The 26,816-nt window shown below is 44.0% G+C and overlaps 1 protein-coding gene across 3 annotated transcripts in view; it reads right to left on the bottom strand.

Annotated features, from left to right (window-relative positions):
* Positions 1-1,940: 1,940 nt before the first annotated feature.
* The window catches only part of TESMIN (testis expressed metallothionein like protein), a 44,865-nt gene continuing 19,989 nt past the window's right edge, over positions 1,941-26,816 (bottom strand). For 2 of the 3 annotated variants that reach the window (XM_003828755.6, XM_055094636.1), the window contains exons 7-10: positions 11,091-11,193; positions 8,542-8,679; positions 6,148-6,323; positions 1,941-3,767 (exon numbers count right to left, since the gene is read on the bottom strand). In XM_003828755.6, coding sequence (XP_003828803.1) covers positions 3,575-3,767; positions 6,148-6,323; positions 8,542-8,679; positions 11,091-11,193 — 610 coding nt within the window. In that variant the 3' untranslated portion in view covers positions 1,941-3,574. The remainder of the gene's footprint in view (positions 3,768-6,147; positions 6,324-8,541; positions 8,680-11,090; positions 11,194-26,816) is intronic. The other variant, XM_063608626.1, reaches the window with a different exon arrangement.

A 26,816-nucleotide genomic window follows, 5' to 3' on the forward strand; every position in this document is an offset into this window, starting at 1 on the left:
AGAGAGGGACAGTTAATCCTAAACCTGGGCTAATGTGATTTCTGGTATTGAATAGATTTACTTTTGAATTTCCTGAAAGTCAAAGCAAAATTTAAAATATCAAACATTAAAGTTTTTATTAAAGTTTGTTGTTGAAAAACAAACCAGCTACCATTTTTAGGAGGCTCAAACTTTTTCCTGATAGTCATTTTTAAATATATGAAGAGAACATCCACGCAATGACAGTCTTCAATTCCAGTTTTATCGGTGGCTGGGGCCGGGCAGTGCTCCCTGTGGCTCTCCAGTCTCTGCCGGGGGCCGGGGGTTGGGCGCAGGATGGAGGCAGGGCTGGGGGAAGATGCCTCTCGGTGATCCCTCCTGTCGTGCTTCCTCCCTCCTCTGAGGCTAGGGACTCCTGGGGAGAGAGTGCAGCACGGAGACCGCACAGCCGGCCCCATGCACAAAGAGCGCGCCGCCTGCAGAACGGGAGGCCTCCTCCCTGCTTCGTCTTCTGCGCCCCCTCCTGCTCTCTGGATCCTCTGGCTGCTCTGATCATTTTATCTTGGATGAGGGTTCAACCTTTGAATTCCTTAAGACAGTATTTTAACTGACTCCTTACGATAACTTGTTTATTATGGTTTGAAACCGCGCCCACACTGAAAGGGGACCAGTGCTGGCAGAACTTCAGGTACTGGTGAGAGGTTTGTAAAGGGATAGGAGCATCCAAGCCGAGATGAAAAATACACCAAGCCTTCTGCTGACCTTCCGCCGCCAACAGCACCTTCTCTCCTAAGGATGCTCCCTGGCCGCCAGACTTTCTGTGCAGTGCGCAGCCTGTGTTCACTGACAGGAAAGAGCGATTTCAGCGCGTGTCATTCTAAACAATGATTTCTTCTCCGTGTCTATGAAAAAACAAGGTTTTTTTTTCTTTCGGATAAACAAAACAAAAACCCAAAACCAACAGATAATCTAACCTTAATCACAAAGGTGGTCCGAGTTATTTAATAGGTACAGAGTAGAAAGATATGGTTAAGGCTGGGCGCGGTGGCTCACGCCTGTAATCCCAGCTCTTTGGGAGGCCCAGGGGGGCGGATCACCTGAGATCAGGAGTTCAAGACCAGCCTGGCCAACATGGTGAAACCCCACCTCTACTAAAAATACAAAAATTAGCCGGGTGTGGTGGTGCGCGCCTGTAATCTCAGCTACTTAGGAGGCTGAGGCAGGAGAATCACTTGAACCCAGAAGGCGGAGGTTGCAGTGAGCCGAGATCGTGCCATTGCACTTCAGCCTGGGCAACAGAGTGAGACTCCGTCTCAAAAAAAAAAAAAAAAAAAATATGGTTAAATTTGCACAGCTACACTCTCAAATAAGAACATGATATGTTAATTTGTATATCGTTTTAAAATAGCACTGGCTGTCCGCCAAACACATAAGAGATGGGATTTTCTAGCTTTGTAGTCATCTTCTGTACTGTCTCTGGTCAGCATAGTGGCTTTATGCACATCTGTATCTCGGCTTTCACTTCTCAGACGGGATTCCCTGCAAGTGGCACCTACTCAGTGAATTCTTCTCTGCCGGAAGACCCTGCAGGGCTCGTGCCTGCCCAGGTTGGCTCTTCCCTCACCTCCAGGCATTAGCTCAGTACACCGGGCCACAGTCAGAGCATCCTTGGCCAGCGCAGGCTCCTGTGCAATGTGGGGGGCCGGTATCCCCAGCCCCACACTGAGTTCCCTGCTCACACTTCCTCTGGGCTCCACGGGTGGGCCATACCTGGTTCAGGATCTCCCTAGGCAGCCGTTGCCTCAGGAGAATGCTGGAGGACATTGTTCCCTTTTCCTCCCTCCACTCGGTGCCCCAGGGCTGTGCTGAGGCGCCCGAACCCTTAAGGTGTGGCTGGTGCCAACTGAGACCTGCTGTGAGTACAAGACACCCTGCATTTCAAATATTGGGTACACATAAAGGAATGTGAAATCTCAATCATTTTCATTTTGATTACACATTGAAACGATAGTATTTTGGATACATTGGGATAAATAAAAGATTATTAAAACTAATTTTACCTGCTCCTTTTCAAAGTTTTACATGTAGCTACTAGAAACTTTAACAGTACTCATGTGGCTGGCAGATCTTGCTGTTGGCAGTGTTGCCGAGAGGGACAGCAGGATGGAGGCAGCCCCCGCAGAGGCAGCTCCCAAAGTCCCCATTTCCAGGTCACCTTCCAGCTCCCAAGGGTGAAGGAGGCCAGGTGGCTCCCCCAGCAGTGCGCCTCCCTGTTCGCCGCGATGCTGACGGGACTGAAAGCACACACAGCAAGTGCAGTGTACGGCTGGCTGAGGGTTCCACGTCTCACAATGCATGTCTTTACCTCTGGTTTTCTGCCACAGACTCTGGATCCCAGGGGTCCAAAGGGAATTGCAAAGGGGAAGAATTCAGTCTTCCTTTTCTCCTCTGTGGCTTCCTGTGGCTGTGTTTGCAACTAGACTGTTCCAGACAGCTCCACAAAAGACAGCTTCCTCCCTGGTTGCTTGCTTACTTATGTGCCCAGTGCCTGGGCCCGGCAGCCACACTTCTGTCTCTGCTACATTTGTACTTGAGTTTCCTGAACACCCTCTAAGTGGCCAACACTAGTAATGAATGCAGAAACATGAAAGAATATTCTCTCAATACATTTCAGGGTGGGTACTCATCAGATGAACACATTTTCAGTTACTAAGTTAATGACAACAATTGAAGACATTGGAAATTTTTATTCATCTTTGCTTTACAACAGAACCAAAAGCGTCAACTTAAGAATTCATTTTACCTGCTGGTTTCCACAAGCTAGTTATGTGAACCATGTTTTACAAACAATAATAATATTACAACAATAATTATGGAGAAGTTAATTGGATAATAGAGCTTTTCCACAATTCAAGTAGAAACACAGAAGAAACTGGATAATTTTAAGTCCTCTAACTCAAGACATGCTGGTGCAAGCCCGGCCTGCGAGGCCCCATTGCCTGCGTCTCCCGGGGGCCTTAGGAAAGACTGACAGTTCGCGTGCCTCTGGGGAAATATCTACGCTACAGAAAATCTTTAGGTGTTCAGTAGTTCTCTAGAGATTTTAAGTGGTATCACAACAGCCCATCCGGAGAACTTATTTCTAAATAATTTGAAAAACAAACAAGAAACCATTAGGGTTTTCATGCAGAGCAGCCTCCAGAGCAACATTCTCTGAGAGGAAGAGTCGACCAGAGTGAACTCTCCGCAGGGCCTGCTCTGCCCTCCCCTGCCCCGCTCTGCCCTTCGCAGGGCCTGCTGTGCCCTCCCCTGCCCTGCTCTGCCCTCCGCTGCCCTGCAGACACTCTCCCAGGACTATGGGAACCCAAGCTCTCTCCTCTGGGCCAGACAAACAATGCTCAGGCCACGCACCTCCTCAGAAAAGGGGGCATGGGTTGCCACATCTTCAGAGAGCTCTGAGTAAACTCCCTGGGCCCAGGGATGCAGGGGAGCCTGGTTGTTGCTGCAGAGCCAGCCTCATGTTCCCCTAAACAACCTTTCTAAACTAGAGATTTCTAGACTAAGACAAAATCAACATGCATTCACACTTTATACTCTACTCCATTTTCAATCCCTTAGATTTAAACTCAGTGTGGAGAATCTGTGATAAGCACCTTCCAAATTCCTCCAGGATCATCTGCTCTGCCAGGCACTTGGAGCAGTGTTCTTTCTCGGCCTCTTCTCCCTGAGCAAGCAGGCAGGCGCATGTGGCCTCCACCACCTCCCAGGAGATGCATGAGGAAGGCCGCCTGTCAGAAACAGAGCAGTTAAAGGCCGCCCAACAGTGCACCGTTTCTACCTACGGTACTATTTATATTCAACAGAACATTGCTTGTCCATGTTATTTTAAAGAACATCATCCACTAAAATCTAACGTTGTCTTCCTCATACTGGAAACTATTAGGCTGGGCACAGTGGTCTGTAATCCCAGCACCTTGGGAGGCCAAGGCAGGAGGATGGTCTGAAGCCAGGAGTTCGAGACCAGCCTGGGCAACAAAGTGAGACCCTTTTTTTTTTTGATACTGAGTCCTGCTCTGTTGCCAGGCTGGAGTGCAATGACACAATCTCGGCTCACTGCAACCTCCAACTCCCTGGTTCAAGTGATTCTCCTGCCTCAGCCTCCTGAGTAGCTGGGATCACAGGCATGCGCCACCACACCTGGCTAATTTTTGTATTTTTAGTAGAGACAGGGTTTTGCCATGTTGGCCAGGATGGTCTCGATCTCCTGACCTCATGATCTGCCCTCCTCAGCCTCTCAAAGTGTTAGGATTACAGGCGTGAGCCACCACACCCGGCGGAGACCCTGTCTTTAAAAAAAAAAAAAAAAAAAAGAAAGAAAAGAAAAGAAAGAAAGGATTAACTGGTTTTAGAAGAATAACACAGAGGACAAGTAAATCTGTCCGTTTTTGACATGCCTCTCATGGCGGGTTTGAAATTTCCTCAAAATTAGATTCACTGACGAACCCAGAGGATCCCGGGCTACAGTGTCAAGCACGTGGGCCAGGCAGGAAATTGCAGAAGCAGGACTCTTGGCTGAGGCAGGGCACGGGGACAAGCCGAGCAGCTTTGCTCTGAGTCCTGTCCACGCTGGGTGTCTGCCTGTCCTCCCCGCAGGCCCACGTGCAGCCAGAGAAGGCCAAGGTTCTGAGGACTCGCCTGTCAAACCTTGCGGTCCTGCTGTCAGGACAGCCTTCCCCATCAATGCCGCTTGGAGCGGTGAAAGAGGTTCTGGAAGACAAGTTGAACCGCATCACATAGCGCCAGCTATTCTCCCCACTGAGCTCAGGGGGCAACTGTGGCTTAGCTAGATAGCAACCCAGGTGGCGCTAAGTCGAAAAATTTTCAGGAAAGCTTTATAAAACATTAAAAAGTGTTGGATTATAAAAATAAAGCAAAATGTTGGATTAAAGTCTCTCTATAAAGACAATACACGATGACTTTGGTTGAAGAAGAAAAGATAGGGCTGCCCTTGGGAAAAGAAGGGCTGCTAACACTGCAAGACCAGGCTCCAATGTACAGGCCCCCGCTGGACTCCACAGAACACACATCCTGCTGCAGGCGATGACATTTTCACACATCACTTCATAGACAACGCAGCCAGGTTTTGGTAAATTTTTACTGATAAAGACCTCTGTGGGTCAGCTGGGTGCGGTGGCTTACGCCTGTAATCTCAGCAGTTTGGGATGCAGAGGTGGATGAATCACAGTTCAGGAGTTCGAGACCAATATGGCGAGACCCCATCTCTACAAAAAGTAGAAAAATCAGCCGGATGTGGTGGTGCGTGCCTGTAGTCCCAGCTACTCAGGAGGCTGAGGTGGGAGGATCACCTGAACCTGGGGAGGTTGAGGCTGCGTGAGCTGTGATCGCACCACTGCACTCCAGCCTGAGCAACTGAGTGAAAACCCTGGTCTCAAAAAAAAGACCCCTGTAGGTCACAATCATGAGTATTTCTGATATCTCTCTAACCAAATAAGCATGAATTTGGCTTTGCAAAATATTAATTAATGACATCTGGTAGTTTATCATGATATGACCATTACATTGAACTCAAAGAAGTTTTTTTTAAACAAATGAATGGAATCTAATAGATAGTAAAACTATGACTCAACTTTGAGAACTACTAGGATTACAATGTGGCTTCAAAACTGATAAATGCAAAATTATCCAACTAATCCGGATCCACAACTGCTTAGTAAGGAAAACAATCTGGACCAAGTACAGCTCTTTGCTGCCACTTCCCACGATAAAGGATAGGGAGGTATGCGCTGTCTTTGCTGCGCCGGGTCGTTGTGGCTCTATATTAACGCAAAGGCAGTGTCAGAACTCTGCTAGCCCTGCTGGTGATCCTGGCAGCAGGGCTCTTTTGTCTGGTACAAAACGGGAGTAACTCAGACAGTGAGGATGAGAAGACAAAGAGGACAAAACAGGTTTCTGCAGCGGGGCCTCTAAGGAAACACAGTGGCCACCCAGGATTAGCCCATGGAGGGAGGAACGGCTTCCCTCTGCCCCCAAACACACGCCCGCCCCTGCAGGCTCACACATTCTTTCCAGTGTATAAATTGTCCTTAATTCTCCTCTCAAATTAACCTCTGTTCCCTCTATTAGCAGAGGTTAGTTCAAAGTACCTACCTATCATGACTGAATCTTGGAAGTCCTGAAAATTTCGTTGGTGGCAGGTAATGGCTGCCTTCCAAACCTCCAGTCTGCATGTAGTTTGGCACGCTCATTAGTGTCTTTCGTTCTGGGCTTTCTTCACAATTTTCGCAACCAATGCATTTGCAAATAGAAGAACACATAATTTGGGCCTGGTAATATAAAATGCTTCAATAAAATTAGGTTGTCTCACAAGTCATCAAAAACTGACAAATTCTATTTGGACCTTAAATAATTCTTCGCGTATATTTGCCCATGACAGAGAGTGTGTGTGTGTCTGTGTGTGTTGAGTGTGAATGTGTGGGTGAGAGCGTGTGTTGAACGTGAGTGTATGAGTATGTGTGGGGTGTGTGTGTGTTGAGTGTGAATGTGTAAGAGTGTGTGTGTGTTGAGCGTGTATATGAGTGTGTGTGGGGTGTGTGTGTGTCGTGTGCTTGTGTGTGCATGAGTGTATGTGGGGTTTGGGTATGTGAGTGTGTGTATATGTGTGAGTGAATGTGAATGTGTGTGTGACTGTGTGTGTTTGAATGTGTGCGTTTGAGAGAGTGTGTGTGTGTGTGACCTGCAGTTTTCATCACGTGCTGCTGTTGTGGAGATGCCGTAGTCCTGCTGCTGACAGAGTGGAGGCCGAGTGTATGGGTGTGAGTCCCAAGCAGAGAGAGGGTGTTGCTCTCCCTTCTCTACCCGGGAGCCAGCAGGCTGCTTCTTTGACTTGTTTTGAAGAAAGCCTGCCTTAGCTGATTATAAAACTCTAGCTTATGGTTCTCTTTCAGCATGTGAGGCTATTATGCTGGTTCTATGGGTGCAGAGAATGTACAAGAGAGTAGAATTCGAAACCTGCCTGAGAGCAGGCCTGTGGCTGGGAGCTGTCAGGGGAGACCTCTCCTGCTGCCTTCTGGGTGGGTTTTGTTTCAAGCTTTTCCTGGCAATGTGATGCTCAGGGGGCCGGTATGTCCCATCTGTACCCAGCAAGCCCCCTCTTGCCCCCTCATGCCAAATTCTTGCTCATGTGGGCCCCAGGGGCTGACCGAGAGCTGGCACTGCCAATCACTATGGTTTTTGGCTTTCTCTTTCCTTCGGCCCCCCGGGGATTTCCCTCTGTTCTTTCCAGCTGAGAGATGCATCTTCAGGGGGATGCGTTCTGTTTCATCTGCACCTCTGGGTGTTTTGAAGCAGGAGGCTTTTCAGAGTTTCTAGTCTACACGAATGCCAGAGACTAAAGGGCAGTGCTATCCCTTTCCTCTGAGCCTGCACATTCTGTGGGCTGTGCCCAGCACAGGCTCTGCCTTGGGGAAGTGGGCTGAGCCACAGTTCCATGGCAGCCAGTGAAGGTGTTTTGCAGGACAGAGGAGCTGCTGTGGGTGCGATTGGAAGTGGTTCCTCGGGGGTGATGTCAGTCCCGTCTCAACTGTGCATCTCTGTCGTGTTTTGACTGTGTTTTCCACATCCGAGCTGGGGAGTGTGGGGTCCACTTTCCCAGGTCTTTCAGTGCATGTCTCCAGAATCAGGTGGACTGTTCTCAAGCCCAACCCTCTGTGACAGACAGCCTTTGAAAAGTATAATTCACAGGAACCCCCAAAAGACCTGAAGCAAACCAAAACAGAGGTTTGTAAGGAAGGTATGCTCGGCTGTTCCCCTGATAGGGCCTAAGGGTTCCCTCACTTTCTCTTTCCTCCTTTCCCTCAACACAAAGGAAAAGAGAAATAGCAAAGAGAGGTGAAACAGCGACAGCACTGAAGGGGAAAGTGGGTCCTCATTAATCTTTGGGAAAAGAAAAATCTTTTGTCCAGGCCGTGATCTGCAGCTTGCTTTGTTAGCCTCTCTCCATTGGCTTAGGCTGGCTGTCCATTCTGGTCTCTGATAGGGCTGTGAGCCAGGGAGGAGCTACCCTTGGTCAAAGCACCAGGTGAATGGATGTCTGGGGACAAGCGCCACAGGGACTTGGAACTGACTGAGACTTCGAGGCCAAACTGTCCCCCACGGCCCCACCTAGAGCACCTGGGCTTTGCTCAGGGAGGAAGAGGCGCGGCTGCCCTCCGGGAGCTTCCACCCTGTTGGAGGACCAGCGTGGATCAGTGGCCGCAGAGGGACAAAGCCACGCAGAGGGCACCCTCACTGGGTACTCAGGGCTGGGCTCAGGGGAAGCAACATGCTCCAAAAGGAGCCCTCAGCAAATTGACCTGGTTCACAAAGCTCAGCTGTATTTGGGAAATTAATTCAGATTAATGTAAGTGTCCTTCTAGAAACTCTGGAAGAAAAAAATAATTATATTTATCTTTTTAAATTACAGCAAAGTTTTTTTAACCACAAAAGTTACTCAACATATTTACCTGTGTTTTTTGTTAGTGAGTTAGGGAGCTGGGCACTAACCTCATAGCACTCGCAGTAATTCTTCAGGCAGCCTGACCTCCTGCAGTTGCACCCTTTGTTGTGCCGGGGCTTGACATTGCCCAATTGGCCCTTCCCAATTTTTGGCTGGAAAGCTTCTGGATTTCTACCAAGACATGCCTAGGGTAGAACGGGAAGCTCCATCAGGATGGATTTTATCATTTAAAACTCAGCTCAATGAAGGGCATCTCATTTGAATCTGATTGTTGTAAAAGATGCCACAATAAACAGAGTCTCTTGACATGGTTCAGAAGGTGCAGCCCCTTCTTGTTTGATTTCAATTTGTTTCCATACACAAAAAGATATATTGTAGCTAAGGTTTCTTCATGTTTTGTTTTCTGAGTTTCCAAGTCTTACATATTTACTGTAAAAAAATAATAGATGGTAAAGATGCAAAGAAAATCATTATTTCCGTGTGGACACATTTCCATCCAGCATTTCTGGGGCCCTCTTTCCTAAGATGGTTGAGACCGTGGACCATACTAGCAGCTCACACTGCCTGATCACAACTCAACACACCATGTGCCAGGCTTCTTTCCATGGGATTTATATATACATGCCCTCTCATTTAATCCTCAGCAACTAACGTATGATTGTTTTATATCCGGAGAAACCCAGGCACCGAGAGGTTAAATAACTGCTGGTAAGTGGCGAGATCCTGATTCAAAGTCCCTGTGCTGACTTCAAAGCAGGTCTCAACCGCTGGGCCATGCCTTTCTCAAGCAATACACACGATATGTTATCCAGGTCTATTTGTTGTCCCTTTTTAATCTATCTATACACACAAATACATACATATCTTTACATACAAAACGATTCAATGCTCTTTGTAAAAATTCAAATACAGAGGTCACAGTGGAAGTCCGTGGCCTCCGTTCCGCCTCCTGGGGTTGACATTTGGAATCGGTGCTGTCCAGCAGCACGGCCCCTAGCACAGGGCCATCGCTGCAGAATGTGCTGCTGGACAGCCCCAGCCTGCGGTGCGCGGCTTTAGGCATTTTCACGGATCACTGAAGTGTGACAGGCAGTGGAGGCACACATCTGCAGCTGTGGCATGATGATCTTGTGCATGTGTGCACACCTGTGTACCTGCTACCAAGGTCAAGTTAGAGGACAGGTGGCCCCACAGGTTGCCTTGTGACTCCTCCTCAGCGGTGCACCCCCGCGGGGAATGCTCTTCAGACATAGAGGGCTTTAGGTTTGCCTATGCTGGTGCTTCAGGTAAGTGGAATCCCACAGCTTGTACTCCCGTGTCGGCTGCCTCCCTCAGATAACAACTAGGAGGTCCGTCCGCACTGCTGCGCTTAGCTGTAGCTCCTGCTTTTCATCAATGCATCAATTCATCCATTCTACCACGGATGGACATTTGGGCTGTTTCCAGTGCCTGGCTACTCTGAATGAAGCTGCTGTGAACATTCCCGTACAAGTCTCCCAGTGGACATTGGTGCTTGCTTCTATTGGCTATATTTGTAGGAAGGAAATGGCTGGATCATAGCATACACAAAGGTTTAGTTTTGGTAGCTATTGTCAAACAGTTTCCTGAAGTGGTTGTGCCCCTTTATATGCCTATCAGCAATGTATGAAAATTCCAACCCTTTTTGTTTTTACAGTTTTAACTGTAGATACTATTCTTTATCCCTAAATAAAATGTACTAAAGTTTACATGCGTGACAATTTTCTTCTGTCCTATGGCTCTGGCTATATCAAAATTGGTAAGATATTTCAAGTCATTTATCCATAATTCAAGAGGAGAATTAAATTATTTTAGAAAACAATGCAGAGAGCAGCCACACCCTTATAATTGTGTTCTATTTGCACAGGACAATCTCAGGTCTACAGTCAATGGCTCTCAATTTCCCTTCGTGAATGAGTGGGCACCGGAAGTGTCTCCCTGGAGTAGGTTGACAGCCTTGAGCCTAACTGTCCCTCCCTTATCCCTGATTATCTTTTGTGCCTAAAGAAAGGGATAAAAGCTGCAAGCTCCTGTGTTTAGCCTTCAGCAGAGTGGCCATCGGGGCCATCAAAGTAACCTTTTGCGTCTCTGGGAAAACCTAGATTCTTCTCTTTTTCTGGAAGCTGAGGGGTGAAATTTAAATTGTTAAATTTTACAATTGAAAATGTAGGCTGCCTGATCACTTTCCCCTAGCCTTCTCACACAGTGGACTGTCTACACCTTTGCGGCTACACTGCTCCAGCTCATGCTTATCTGCTATGTAAGATGACCCCAAATGTCTAAACTCCAAGATAAAGTGGACATTCGCATGTTCTTGAATCAGAACCTTCCTAGACTGCTGCATCTCTGAAGCCTTCCCACATAATAAAAGGGAAAAGGCCTTTCTCTGCCTACCACTTTTACAACAGCCGCTTGTCGTGGTTCAATACCCCCACCGGCAGGAATCAAGTTGTATTCAATGTAAATTCTTCAAAACTGTGGGTTTTTTCCAATGAGGAATCTCTGAAGGTGATTTTATGAACATCTCAAACAGTTTGAAATGCTTTTAAAATGCATACATTTAATGGACATTTATTACCTTAATGGCTTTAAACCGTTCAATATCATGATGCAAGTTGTTGCAACAATTATTACAATTGCAGTTGTTGCAAAAGTCCCCACTGGCAAAGCAGTCACAGTACCTGTGAAGGAAAGGACAGAGTGAGTGGCAGGCACAGACGGCACAGTGAGTAGTGAAAAGAAGAGCACACACGTGTAAGGAAAGAGCGGGCAGTGTGCTGCAGTCAGAACACTGAACACTTTCATAGATGGCTCAGACTCCTTTTATATGAGAACTAGATCAACTAGGATAATGCTCACCAGTGACTAACACAGAAGGGAGTAAAACTAGTTAAAACCATTTGTTTCATAATATAGGATTTTGCAAAGCAAAACAATTTCCTGTCAAATCCATTGCATCAATCAATCCTCCCTGGCCCCTAATTGCCCTCCGCCATTTTCCCAGGAGCGCAATAAGTTTGGTGGGCAGAAACATCAAGTAATGAAGAGCTGTCCCCATCAACTTCCCCAGTCCATCCAACATGACTGAAGGTGTGTTCACTTCTTCACCAGACCTTGACTTTGAGTGAAAACTAATGGGACCCAGAGGTGGAACCTGGCCTAGGCCTTAACTCGCTTTCATTCTGTGAGGGGGAAGTGAATGGCAGAGGAAAGGAATGGATGAGGCGGCTGCAGTCACACCTCTTGGTTGTAATGCGAGGGTTGTTCGAGAATCCTGAGTCTAGTGAAGCCCTTGGAGTGCACACCACCATGCCCTGTGACTCCTGGGGCCACACAGGTGGGTGGCAGTGCTGTGGATTGGCTCTGAGGGCTTCCTGGGAGAGCCGCCAGTGCTGGCAGCCAGTCCCCCTCCCAAGGTCTTGTAAGACGCCTGCTCCTGCATTGTAAGGCAGAGAGGTGTTTACAGGCACGCGCTTTACCCTTACCGGGATGGGCAAGGGCGACGCTCTCCTTAACTCATGTGAAAATGTAGCATCAAGGCAAGGACTCCTACTGTGCCACCTATGACCCACACCCCAGAGAGCCACCCCATGGCTTCCACCTGTGACCAGAGAAGACCCCTGTCACTGTCTTCTGTGAGCATGGTTCATTGAAAAGAGCTTCCAACTCGTTTTCCACATCGGCTCTGCCGCCTTCTCCCCATGTGCCAGTCAGCTTTGCAAGCTGTAGAGTGGGAATCGTGGTGCTCAGCCTCCCAGTCCCAAAGCGCTGCTGAGGGAAACCCTGGGCGTGTGAAACTTCCCATAGTGCTGCAGGAACATGGCGAGGGCCGTGCAGGAGACCAGAGGTCTGCAGAAACCTCTCTGGGGCAGAATTCCCAAACACAATTCTTTTCATAATTATTATTTTCATATTTTAAAATAATATTTTAATGTCAAGTCAACAGGAAAGTAAAGAGGATCATTAGAGGCCAAAAAGACAAGAAATTGTGAACCCAGAGAGGCGAGTTCTGCAGCAGCTAAGTGCTGCCCTGGGGCATCTGCCAGTCCCTAGGGACCAGGAGCTTGGGTTCCAATGTGCAGGAGACAAAGTCTGGGCATCAGACCAGAGACCCCTCATAAAGTGTGGATCCCTGAAAGGCGAGCTCCCCAAGGAGTGAATTATTAGAGACAACTCCACTCCACAACAGGGGAGAGGAGAAACACATCCCCTGCAGGGAGAAAGGGGAACTATAGAGGTCTCTCCTGAGCCTGCAAGCCACGCAGATGGAAAGAAGGGAAAGGGGACAGTGACAGAAGATTTGGACACCAGATAGCAGAGGGGCGAGAGAACTGGCGTGGCAGGCTCAAGAATGCTGAACCTGAGGTCAGCAGGAAAGAGCTGGGAAGGAGCTTCAGAAGGCTCTGGAATGGGCAGCACCAGGTTCCTCCAAGGGAGAGCAAAGCCAGGTGAGATAAGAAGAGAACCAGGGGGAATCTCTGCAGGAAGGCATGAGTCCCCAGATGACTCCTCCTTCCTAAGCAGCTGGGACCCCCCTGCCACCGTGGCAGAGACTAAAAGTGACTCTCTTGGAGCAAAACCACTGGGCGTGGGATATGATAATGAACAAATCCGAGAAAAGTGATTGTTGAGACCCCTAGGTTTCTTCTACTCAGCTTCTAGCATTCTAGCAGGAGACTAGAAAAGCCTCCTCTGAGGACTCTGACCAGCCCAGGAGAAAATATCTAGAATTTGACATTGAGCTTTCCCAATAAAATAGCTAAGTGACCACCCTGTGGTGAAGCTACAGTGACCAAGCCCTCAGCAGTGCACCTGCAGGCCCAGTCAGCGCACACCTCAGCTACAACCCCCAGACAGCCCACTCCTCAGCTACAGCCCCCCGGTCAGCCCACCCCTCACCTGCAGCCCCCAGTCAGCCCACGCCTCACCTACAGCCCCCAGTCAGCCCACACCTCATTCTTAAGTATGAGCAGAGTGACGCCCAGGGATCCACAGACACGTTAAGAAATCTTCCAGAGTATGAAAGACAGGGGCCCAGAGAAACGGACCATGCATGGAAAAGAAAACTAGGAGGAAAGTGGTATCAACAGCCTTAGAGAGACTAAGAAAAGTTATTGATTGATGAAACAGGAAAATAATTCTTATTAAAAATCTCAGGATATGAAAAAAGATATTTTAGGAAGCAAAAAAGTAATCACAGTGATGAAAGACCTAGAAGGTATGAAAACTAGAACTAATCAGAGGAGAAAGCAACAGTGGGCCAGACTAGAAAATCCAACATTTATATAGTAAGAATTTCAGAAATACTGAATATTAAGAATGAAGGGGATACAATAATTCCAGAACATTTCCCAGAACTAAAGCCCATGAGTTTCTGAAGGGAAAGGACCTGCCTTGGGCTCTGCACAGTAGCTAGGAAAGAGACTGGAACCAAGACAGCATGAGCACATTCTGCAGCACTGGGAATAAGAGATGATCCTCTACGGTTCTAGAAAGTATAAAACAGTTTTCATACAGAGGATCAAGAAAAACAATGATGTTAAAATTCCACTAGCAACATTGGAAGCTAGAAGAAATGCAGTAAGGCCTTCAAAAGTCCAAAGAAAAACCATTTCCAACCTGAAGTTATACTCCCAATCTAAATTATCATCTAAGCATGAGGATAGACTAAGACATTTTTAGACACGTAAGGTCTGAAGAAATTACATCCCATGTACTCTTCCTCATGGAAGCTACTGGAGAAGGCACTGCACCAAAATGAGGCCGTGAATCCCACAAGGAAGATGCGGGCTCCAGGAGTCAGGAGCCCAAACATGACAAAGAAGCTGGTGAACCCCTTAGCATGATAGTAGAGGGGAGTCCAAGACGGGAGCTGCACGCAGGCCTGGAAACCAGCCCCTCCATGGCAGGCCAGGCCAGGCAGCTCAGGAAAAGCCTTCATGACAGGACTGACAGTGCCCCCACTTCTGGGCATGTTGAGAAGACCGTTACACAACCAGAGGAGAGGTTAGTGTTATGTTAGTGTTGTGTGCATAGAAGACTAAGTACTGGGTATGAACAGAAAGGGAAAGGTAAAGAAGTTCAGGAAAGGATAATTCATGAAGGCTCAGCAGGGACCAGAGTTTTCATCGTCATAAAAATGTAAAGACTCAATGCTAATCTAACCAAGTCTATCTCATGTCTGGGTGTGGGAAATGTGTGTGTTGGTAGGGGTTGGTGTGTGAGTGGGAGAGGAAATAAAGCTAAATCCACATTTCCCACAGTACAAAAACAATAGATCACACCAAACTGAAAAGCCGAGGAGTAATTCAGACCTGTTATTTAGACTTATGGAAGCAAATATTAGAAGATTCCGTTAGAAGAGTTGAAAGTTCCTGGGGGGCAGAAAATAAGGAACAATTGTCAGGGTACTACTATGTTTTGTCATGAGCCTGGTACAATTATGTGGCTCTCTAAATTATATGTGTATGTGATTTGGATAAAAATAATAAACTGAGAGTAAGACAGAATAAAAGATAGAGAAATTAGTCTAGATGCAGCACAGAAGACAGATTGCAAATATACAAGAGAGGTTAAGAGAAACAGTCAAGAGTTAGAAAGGCTAACGTGTCTGTCTGGTGAGCATTACGGAAGGAGAGAGGAGAGAAAATGGGGGAGAGGCATCTTTGGAGTGAGGATATCCGTGAGTTTTCCGGAACTGATGATAACTGTGGATGCTCAGATTTAGGAAACCTAATGAACTCTAAGAAAGACAAACAAAAAGAAAAACCAAAGACAAAAAGAAAATCTCAAATGCACTAGGGAAGAAAGATACATTACCTAGACTTGCATCTGACTGCTTGTTAGAAATAATGGGAAACAGCAGACTGTTTTCAAAGCATTGGCAGAAAAAACCTGACAACCTAGAATTGCATACCCAGTAAAAGTATGTTTACTCACCAAGGTCCAGGCTAGGCACACTTCTTTTTTTCACTGTACACTCTTTTGCTGACTGATTTTATTAACTCTTGCCCTTTTAATCTTTTGAAGATTTTAAAATCTGTTTTCACCAAACCTGCTCTCTCTCCCACACTCCAGACCCTAAAATCCTTATTGTTTTATTTCCCAAACATAATGAAAGGGTGGGCTGTCCACATGTGCTCTTATCATTCCTCATCTCCCATTCATTCTTTAACCTTTGCGTTCAGATTTCCTCCTCCTGCCCACAGACTCTCAAAGGCAATCAACCAGCTCCTGGAAAACCCAGGGCTCTCTTCACTGTTCTTGAGAGCTTTAGACCCTACTGTGTTCCAGAACCACATCCCAGCTTCCAGTCAGAAATCTCTATCTTCAATTCAGTGTGTCCACCCCTCCACCCACGGTCTTCATCTGCACCCCTCGTGCTGCTCCAGCCACTCTCTCCTCCTGTGCTTGCTCTCCATCCATGGTGTTACCATCTGCCCAATAACACAGCCCCTGCGTTGGTTCTGACAATTACCTTGCTCTGTTTCCCCACATCCAAGGGTTGCCAAATCTACTGATTCTGGCTCAGAAATGTCTTTTATTAATTTTATTTTTGATAAATGTAAATCATATTTATTGTGGAATTTTTAAAAATACAAATAAGTAAAAAGAAACAAATTACATCCAATCTGAATCTCATTCCCTAGAGATGATCATTTGATGAATATATTTCAGACTTTTTCTGTAAAACTATACATACTGAAATAAGTATATGTTGTTTGGTTACAGATTATATGTAAACAAAAAGAAGATCATATTCTACAAACTGTTTCAGTGTGCTTTTATTACTTATCAATAGAAGTAATAAAGATAACATCTTTCTTTTATTACTCATCAGTATGTTATGAATGTTTCCCATGTAAATAGATTTACATACCATTTTAATTGCTGTACATACCCCATACTATAGCAGCACCTTGATTTATTTAATAATTCACTTTATACTGAGCATGTAGATGTTTTATATATCTTGGAAATATAAACAATACTATAGTAGTGGTGTTGGTCTTCTTTCTGTTCCTAGAACCATCCACCCTCCCTCTCTTGCCACAGGGCCTTTGCACCTGCTGTTTCCTCTGCCTACAACACTCTTAGCATCCACTTTCAATCTACTTCCACCCAATGAACTCCCCCTAATCCAAACACACCTCCTCAGGGAAGCCTTCCCCGACTGCCATGCTTGCTCAACACGTCCCACCCCCTCAGCCCATTACTGCTCCTTTGCCACATTTTCCATGGTTCCACTCCGACCTTTAATTACGTGATGATTCATACGGGAATAGTCACTTTAGACTGTGAGTGCTGGGAGGGCAGGGACCGTAACTCTCTTGCTCACTCTGTCTTCCCTGTTCCTGAGATCATGGGCATTCAAAAATATTTATGGAATGAATGAATAAATGAGTGAAAAAATGATACAATGCATATGTTGGAAATGTCTCTGGAATCTGTGTTTTTTCCTTCATTGTTACCACCCCTGCCCGGGTTCAGGTCTGTGCTGCTGCAGTGGCCTCCTAATTAACCTCGCTTTCAACTTCCTCCACTTTGCCATTAGCACTAATTTTCCAAAAACATAAATCAGGCAAAAATAAGCAAGCGAAAAAGCAGTAATCAGAAAATGCAAAATAAGATGGTATTGTATATTCCTAGTGGGGGTATAAAATGGTATGGCCACTATGGAAAGATACGGCAGTTCCTCAGAAAGTTACTATATGATCCAGCAATTCCACTTCTGGGTATGTACGCAAAAGGAGTGAAAGCAGGGACTCAACCAGATACCTGCTACATCAGTGTCCATTGCAGCATTAGGGTAAACAAAACGTGATTCATCCATACAATGGAATATTATGCAGTCATAAGAAGAGAGGACATTCTGACACATGCTACAACATGGATGGCACTTTAGAAACACTATGCTAAGTGAACTAAGCCAGATACAAAGGGACAGATATTGTATGAGTCCATTTATGTGAAGGACTTAGAATAGTCAAAAGAAAGAAAGTAAAATAGGGGTTACCAGAGATTGGGAAAAGGGGATGATGGAGAGTTTGATGGGTATAGAATTTCTGTTTGGGATGATGAAAAAGTTCTGGAAAAATTCAGTGATGGTGGTTGCGCAACACTGTGAATATATTTCATGCCACTGAATTGTATATTTTAAAAGTTTAAAACAGTAAATTTTATGTTATGCATATTTTGCCACTATCTTAAAAGACAAGGCACAGAGCAGAATGTATGGAATGCTGCCATCTGAATGGGAAAAAGGAACCTAAATAAAACTTAAAACTTCAAAAAAAAAAAAGTTGTTACAAATAAGTCCCTATGTGTCAATAATCAGACAAAGAATGCAAATAGATTAAAGAAAGCTATTGAACATGGGTTATTAGATTTGCTTTTTGAAAAATTCAGCTATATTTAACCTACAGAAGACACACCTAAAACAAAACTGCCACACAGAAAGTGCAAAACTAAAGGAATGTTATAAAGCATAACTCACTAATACTGCACTAGAGAAAGAAAACATGGTGCAGCAACATTACCGTCGGACAGAAAAACAACTGAAGGCAAAATGCGTCAAGATACAGAGGCATAGTCATTAACAACTGATGGAATAATTCACCAAAAAGATGTAGCAATCATGAATTTGTATGACCTTCATGCTATAGATCTGAAATATATAAAGCAAAATAGAATTATAAGGAAAAAGGAGACGAATTCATAATCTTAAGTGAGGGATCTCAACACATTTTTAGCAAAAACATAAAAATCACACAAAATTGAATAAGCAATTAGCAGATTTAAACAACCAAATAAGCCAGTGAATGGATAGATAACTGCCCCTAACAAATAGAGAATATACATGTTTTTCAAATTAATATAGAATATTTTCAAAAATGATTGTATTAAGTCTTCATTAAAGGAAGTCTTCATTAATTTCAAAGAATTGATGTACAGACTACATTATCTAACTACAGAGTAATTAAATGAAAAGAATTAACTAAAATATCATTTAAAAATATATACATATACATACACATATATGTATATATAATACAAATGTGGACACTATGAAATGTACATCTAAATAACTCATGAGGTAAAGAGAACATTACAATAAAAATGACAAGCTATTTCAAGCGGATGATAGTGAAAGTACTGCATATCAACTCTTGTAGGATGCAGTAAAGTAGTCCATAGGGGTAATTTACAGCTTTAAGTGCATTTCCTAAAAAAAAAAAAAAAAAATTTAAAGATTGAAAATAATAAGGTAAGCAGTTAACACAAAAAGCTAGCAAAACAAGAGAAGGAAATAATAAAGACAACAGTAAAAAGCAGAAATTAATGTACTTCATGAACCACAACCAAGAAAATCAATAAAACCAAAAGCTGGTGCTCTGAGAAGGCTGACAAAATAGACAACCTCTCCTAGAACTGATCGAGAAAGTCTAGAAAAGGTCAAAGGCCATAATTATAGATACAGAGGTCATCTTTAAATATAGAATATATGAATATGAATATATGAATAAATTTGAAAGTTTTGAGGATTCAATACTTTTTAAGAAAAATATAAAATATCAAAATTGACTCAAGAAAAAACATAAAAAAGAAAACAAACTACAAAAGAAAGTGAATGAGTAACCTATCACCTTCACCACTCCAACTCCAATAGACATCAGACCCAGACAGTTTTTCAGACAAGTTTTTTCAAACGTTCAATGAACAAATAAATCCTACCTTACCCAAACTTTTTTAGAGGCTAGAGAAAAAGAAGCCAGTGGGGTGGGGATGGGGAAGCCTAACTAACGCATTTTATTAGGCAATACAATATTGATACCAAAATGAAAGAATATATGAGAAAGAAAAATTACAGGTCTATCTCACTTGTGAACAAAGATTCAAAAATCCTAAAGAGCTAAATCTTACAGTACATAATAATCAAATTGGGCTTAATCCCTGGAATGCAAAGGCAGATTAACATTGGAAAGTTTGTTGTCATAGATATATTATGAGATTAAAAGAGGAAAACAATCTGATCATTTCAACAAATACATAAAAAGGCACTCAATAAAATTCACCAGTCCTTTATTATAATTCCGATAATTATAATAATAGCAAATCCCTTAGGAAACTAGGAATAGAAGGAAGCATCCTTAACCTGAGAAGGGCACGTAGCAGAGAAGCCAGTCAGTCCTGCAACAGCCACTTCCCCTTATCCTACAGTGGCAGCAATTGTAGTGGAGCATATGGTTGGCTCACCTCAAGAGTGCATTTCCCAGCTTCCTATTTAGTTGGCCCGACCACATGACTAGGCTGTGGCCAAAGGGCTATCAGTGGAAGTGATTATGACAATGCCGGTCTTGCCATGAAAGGTTAAGGAGTGTGCACTTGCCCTCCTGTTTTCTCTTCCCCAGTGTCTGGAAGATGAACATAAGGGTAGGGGCTGGTGCAGCCTTCTTAGACCACAAAATGCAAGCCCTCCATTGAAGATGTCAGGGCAACTAAGACAGAAATCTGAGACAATAACATTGATTAGCCACCATATTAGTCCTGAAATGGTTGTAGTTTTGAGTCTTTGTTATAGCATCTGAGTATGTATTCTACCTAATAAGGGCATCTCTCAAAAACCTACAGCAACTATCTTATTTAGGGCAAGGCAAGAGAATTTTAGAAATATTTAGAATTTAGGAGGAATTCAACAGTGCCCCAGACCAGAACTTCCATTCATCACTATGAGGTTCTAGCCAGTATAATAAGGCAAGGAAAAGGGAAAAGAGTACAAAGATGGGGAAGGTATCACGGTCCAGTATCTGTGATAAGATCATTGTTTAAATAGAAAGTTGAAGGAAATCCACAGACAAATCATTACAAATAAGAAGCAGAATTCATGTCTGGAGCGGGATTGAGAACCCCAAATCAGACCCATGTGTAATCAAACCCTGAGAGCTGACGGGGCTGCACTGCAGATATCGTGGACTATATCTGTGTTTTGCCATACATGGTGCTAGACAATTAATTGTCCGTATGGAAAAAAATAAAATTGAATCCCTACCTAATGCCAATCACGAAAATCAATTCCAGGTGATTTAAAGCTCAATGACAAAAGCAGAAATGTAAAACTTTTAGTAGAAATTCTAACATCACATATCCCACCTTGATCTAGGTTGCAGTGAGCATCATTCCATTAAAGACGCTGTCCTGGAGGTGCAGACTGCCTCAATGCTGGCACACTGGCAACACTGCAACACTTTTTGGGTCATCCTGCCCTGTGGCTTGCTGAGAGGGTGATGATACTGTTCAAGGAAATACTCATGATACCCTCTGTCAGATTCACTTCCCACAGGCATATTGAATTGTGAAATTTTAGTCTTGGTGGTTGAAAAGACCTAAAATGACAGTTTTTTGTTGTTGTTGTTGTTGGAAACGGGTTCTCACTATGTTGCCCAGGCTGGTCTCGAACTCCTCGGTTCAAACAATCCTCCTGCTTCAGCCTCCCAAAGTGCTGGGACTACAGGTGTGAGCTACCATGCCCAGCTCAATGACATATATTCTAAACTCATTCTTAATTCATTGGCCATCCTGACATATTGCTTGCTATAAAACACTTAATAACATTGAATTAAATATTTAAAACCTTTTAGATGGCTACTTGAGCTGGTAAAAAATTAAGGAAACCCAACAGAGGGCAAAATTCAGAGGGCCAAGCTAAAACTGAAGCCTGAAGTGACCTCTGAAGCATCTGCTGATCCCAGCAACCAAAGGCGCTGGTTTTACCTGCTGCGTGGAGGAGAAAGGGGGAACTATGGCAACCCTAACTGTGGCAAACACTTACAAGGACATGTGTGATCTGCTGGGCTGTGCTCTAGGTGCTTTACGTATATTAACCCCAGTCGAAGGCACACTCAGGGTAGAAGTTCTGCTGCAGGATCCACACATGGACCAGAACTGCGGAGGGCTCTATCTACTCTGGGAACAAATGCCCTGAAAACAAATGGCAAGGAAATGTGCGTGTGATCCTGGCTGGTGGGAGGGGAGGAGGCTCACTTCAGGTTGAAATCTGAATTCATACTGTGCAGCCTAATAAAAAAAAAAATTAGCCAAAAATTGTTAGTCATCCAAGTTGGAAGTGCCACCAAGCTCCAAGTGGAAGCAAACAAACCTTCTCTGAAGAGCACATTCTCAAAACAAGCCTCAAAGAACTCCCACAGGGAAAACCCCAGTGATTATAATTCACAGTTTAAAAAAATCACAAAATATGTGAGGTTCCAAGCCATAAGGAGAAAAATTCAAGAGATGAAACAAACACAGAATGAGACAGAGACTTTACTATAGTTATGAGCTACAGAGAAGATAATTATTTAATATTTTTAAATTTAAAATAAGAAATCAAAAGTGTGAGTAAGCAACAAGAGACTACCAAAAAAAATGACCATCCAGATTTCACCTTCTACTCCACAGAATTCTGGTGGCAGTAATTAATCTAGTTAATTAGAGACAAAAGGCCACGTGAAGAAACAATATCACAGACTGTACAATCTATGCCTGAAATTTTAGGGTTTGGGCTGGGTGCAGTGGCTTACACCTGTAATCCCAGCACTTTGGGATGCTGAGGTGGGAGGATTCCTTGAGCTCAGGAGTTTGAGACCAGCCTGGGCAACATAATGAGACCCTATTTCTAAAAAAAATAAAAATAAAAAAGCTGGCTTGTGATAGCAGGAGGTTGAGGCAGGAGGATTGCTGGACCCCAGGAGGTCAAGGCTGCATTGAGCTATGATCATACCACCTTTGCATATCAATTCATCCAGCCTGGGTGACAGAGTGAGATCCTGTCTCAAAAAAAAAAAAAAAAAAAAAAAAAATGAAATGAAACTGAGTCTGGATTTTCTTAAAGTCAATCAATATATGAAAGGGCTAATTAAAACTGTCCTAAAAGGCTGAGTGCAGTGGCTCATGTCTGTAATCCCAGCACTTTCGGAGGCCAAGGTGGGCGGATCACTTGAGGCCAGGAGTTCAAGACCAGCCTTGCCAACATGGCGAAAACCCATCCTACTAAAAATACAAAAATTAGCTGGGCATGGTGGTGCATGCCTCTAATCCCAGCTACTCGGGGGGCTGAGGCACGAGAATTGCTTGAACCTGGGAGGTGAAGGCTGCAGTGAGCCAAGATCACACCGCTGTACTCCAGCCTGGGCAACAGAGCCAGACTTTGTGTCAAAAACAAAAACAAAACAAAAAAACTGTCCTAAAAAATATCTACACTCATGGTATAAAACCAATTCCTGCTTTTCTGAGAGGAAGAGACCTCTCTCCATCCTAGTGGACAGTGCTCCTTCTCACTCTATGAAATAATTGTCCAAAAATGTACAATTTAACACTTATAGGCAAACCTCATTTTATTGCACTTTGTTCTATTGGGCTTCACAGGTAATGCTTTTTTAATAAAACAAATTGAAGGTTTGTGTCAACTCTGCATCAAGCAAGTCTATCGGCTCCATTTTTCCAACAGTATGTGCTCACTTCATGTCTCTTTATCATATTCCTGTAATTCTTGTAATGTTTCAAACCTTTTCATTACTGTTATGTCTGTTATAGTGATCTGCAATCCTCGTTCTTTGATGTCACTAAGTGTAATTGTTTTGGAGTACCAGAAGCCACATCCATATAAGAGCACGAACTTAAGTGCAATTGTTTTGGAGTACCACGAGCCATGTCCATGTAAGAACATGAACTTAACTGATGAATGCTGAGTGTGTTCTGACTGCTCCACCAACTGGCAGTTCCCTGTCTCTCTCCCTGTCCTCAGGCCTCCGTATTCCCTGAGACACAACAATATTGAAATTAGGCCAGTTAACAACTCTACAATGGCCTCTAAGTGTTCAAGAGAAAAGAAGAGTCCCACGTCTCTCACTTTAAATCAAAAGATTAAGCTTAGTGAGGAAGGCATGTCGAAAGCCAAGATAGGCTGTGAATCAAAGGAAAAGCTTTCGGAGGAAATTAAAAGTGTTACTCCAGTGAACACACAAATTATAAGAAAGCAAAACACTGCTGACATGAAGAAAGCCTGAGAGGTCTGGAGAGAAGATGAAACCGGACAAAGCCTAATCCAGAGCAAGGCCCTAATGCTTGTCAATTCCGTTAAGGCTGAGAGAGGTGAGGAAGCTGTACATCAAAAATTGGAAGCTAGCAGAGGCTGGTTCATGAGGTTGAAGGAAAGAAGCCATCTCCATAATGGAAAAGTACAAGGTGAAGCAGCAAGTTCTGATGGAGAAGCTGCAGCAAGTTCTCCAGAAGATCTAGCTGAGATCACTGATAAAGGTGGCTACACTGAACAACAGGTTTTCAGTGTAGATGAAGCAGCCTTCTACTAGAAGAAGATGCCACCTAGAACTTTTGCAGCTAGAGAAGAGAAGTCAATGCCTGGCTTCAACGCCTCAAAGGACAGGCTGGCTCTCTTATTGGGATATGGTGCAGTTGGTGACCTTAAGTTGAAGCTAATGCTCATTTCCTATTCTGCAAATCCTAGACCCTTTAAGAATGTTGCTAAAACTACTCTGCCTTGTGCTTTACAAATGGAACAACAAAGCCTGAATGACAGCACATCTGTTTACAGCATGATTTACTGAATATTTTAAGTCCACCGTGAAGACCTACTACTCAGAAAAAGATTCCTTTCAAAATATTACTGCTCATTGACCAGGTACCTGGCCCCCCAAGAGCTCTGATGGAGCTGTGCAAGGAGATTAATATTGTTCTCATGCCTGCAAACACAATATCCATCCTGTAGCCCATGGATCAAGGTGTCATTTTGACTTTCAAGTCTCATTATTTAAGAAATACATTTCATAAATCTATAGCTGCTATTGATAGTGATTCCTCTGATGGATCTGGGCAAAGTCAATTGAAAACCTTCTGGAAATTATTCCATTCTGTGTGCCATTAAGAATATTCATGATTCATGGGAGGAAGTAAAAATATCAACATTGAAAGGAGGTTAGAAGTTGATTCTAACCAGCTGGGCGTGGTGGCTCACGCCTGTAATCCCAGTACTTTGGGAGGCCGAGGCAGGCGGATCATGAGGTCAGGCGATTGAGACCATCCTGGCCAACATGGTGAAACCCTGTCTCTACTAAAAATACAAAAATTAGCTGGGCGTGGTGGTGGGTGCCTGTAATCCCAGCTACTTGGGAGGCTGAGCCAGGAGAATGGCTTGAACCTGGGAGGTGGAGGTTACAGTGAGCCAAGATCATGCCACTGCACTCTAGCCTGGTGACAGAGGAAGACTCTGTCTCAAAAAAAAAAAAAAAAAAAAAGTTGATTTCAACCCTCATGGATGGCTTTGTGGGGTTCAAGACTTCAGTGGAGGAAGTCACTGCAGATGTAGAAATAGCAAGAGAATTAGAATTAGAAATGGAACCTGAAGATGTGACTGAATTGTTTCATTACCATGATAAAACTGTAATGAATGAGGAATTGCCTCTTACAGATGAGCAGAGAAAGCGGTTTCTTGAGATGGAATCTGCTCCTGGTGAAGATGCTTTGAACACTGCTGAAATGACAATATAGGATCTAGAATATTCCATAAACTGAGTGGATAAAGCAGTGCAGGGCTTGAGAGGATTAACTCCAATTTTGAAAGTTCTACTGTGGGTGAAATGCTATCAAACAGCATCACATACTATAGAGAAATCTTTCCTGAAAGGAAGAGTCAGTTGATGTGCCAAACTGCATTGTTGTCTTATTTTCAGAAACTGCCACCGCAACCCCAGCCTTCAGTCCTCCACCACCCTCAACAGTCAATAGCCACGACATTAAGGCAAGACCCTCCCTCCACCAGCTAGAAGATGACAACTCGCTGAAGGCTCAGATGATTGTTAGCATTTCCTAGAAACAGTGTTTTTAAATTAAGGTATGTACTTTTTAGATAGAATGCTATTGCACACTGATTCAACTACAGCATGTTTATAGTTATATAAACATAACTTCTACATGCATTAGGAAACCAAAAACCTTGTGTGACTTGCTTTATTGTGATTTGCTCTGTTGTGGCTGTGGAGCTGAAGCTGCAGTACCTCCAACGCAAGCCTGTATGTTGTTGCCTATACCAAAATAGGCCTGTTATAAACGTTTTAATATTTTATATTTTACGTTAAATTTTTAAGTTGTATATTTTACAGTTGCTTTAAAAAATGATGTAGCAAATCAATGTTTAACATATACAAAAATGATTAAGAAAGACATTTGTAACAGTGCTGGAAAGGTAGATGTTAATTACTTAAAAAATCTGGCTGGGCGCAGTGACTCATGCCTGTAATCCCAGCACTTAGGGATGCCATGGCAGGCAGATCACCTGAGGTCAGGAGTTTGAGACCAGCCTGGCCAACATGGTGAAACCTCATCTCTATTAAAAATGCAAAAATTAGCTGGGCATGGTGGCGGGCACCTATAATCTCAGCTACTCAGGAGGCTGAAGCAGTAGAACTGCTGGAACCTGGGAGGTGGAGGTTGCAGTGAGCCGAGATCACACCATTGCACTCCAGCCTGGGCCGACAACAGCCAGACTTTGTCCAAAAAAAAAAAAAAAAATTTAAAATCCATCAGTAAGTTTCCAATAAAATAATCAGAAAGCATTTAACTACCTCTTCAGTTTACATCAACACCATTTTAATCATCCAGATTAATTTATCAGTTAAAAATAATTCCCAACTTCTTATGGCTACTGAAACAATAGCAACAAAAGGTTGGGGTACATTGTTTCAAGTTTCAGGGGTAAGGAACTAAGAGAGGAACTAAAAAGGGTAGTTCCAGCTCTATGTGGAGGAGGAAGATGAACGAGTAAAACACTTGTCTACCACAGGAAGAGGGCAGGAGACAATCTTTACAGGTGTGGAGGTTCCCCCAGGAAACCTGAAAGCAGAAGTTGCTAAGAGTGGAAGCTTCTTGGAGGGAGACAGACTATGGGAGAAGTGGAGCAGGGTACTATCACTTTCCATGGAGCCTTGACTGTGATAATCGATTTTTACCCATGCCATCGCTAAAAACAAATACAAAAAATTAGCTGGGCATGAGGGCGCATGCCTGTAATTCCAGCTACTTTGGAGGCTGAGCTGGGAGGATCACCTGAGCCCAGGGGGTCAAGGCTGCAGTAAGCTACGATTGAGCCACTGCACACCAGCCTGGGCGACACAGTGAGACCCTGTCTGAAAAAAAAGTTATAAAATAAAAAAAAAATACTGTCATGTGTTTTTATCTCTATCGATGGCCAATTATAATAATAATCCCTCACAGCCTGTATACAGCAGAGACTCCC

Source organism: Pan paniscus, chromosome 9 (assembly GCF_029289425.2).
Source record: "Pan paniscus chromosome 9, NHGRI_mPanPan1-v2.0_pri, whole genome shotgun sequence".
Taxonomy (NCBI): domain Eukaryota; kingdom Metazoa; phylum Chordata; class Mammalia; order Primates; family Hominidae; genus Pan; species Pan paniscus.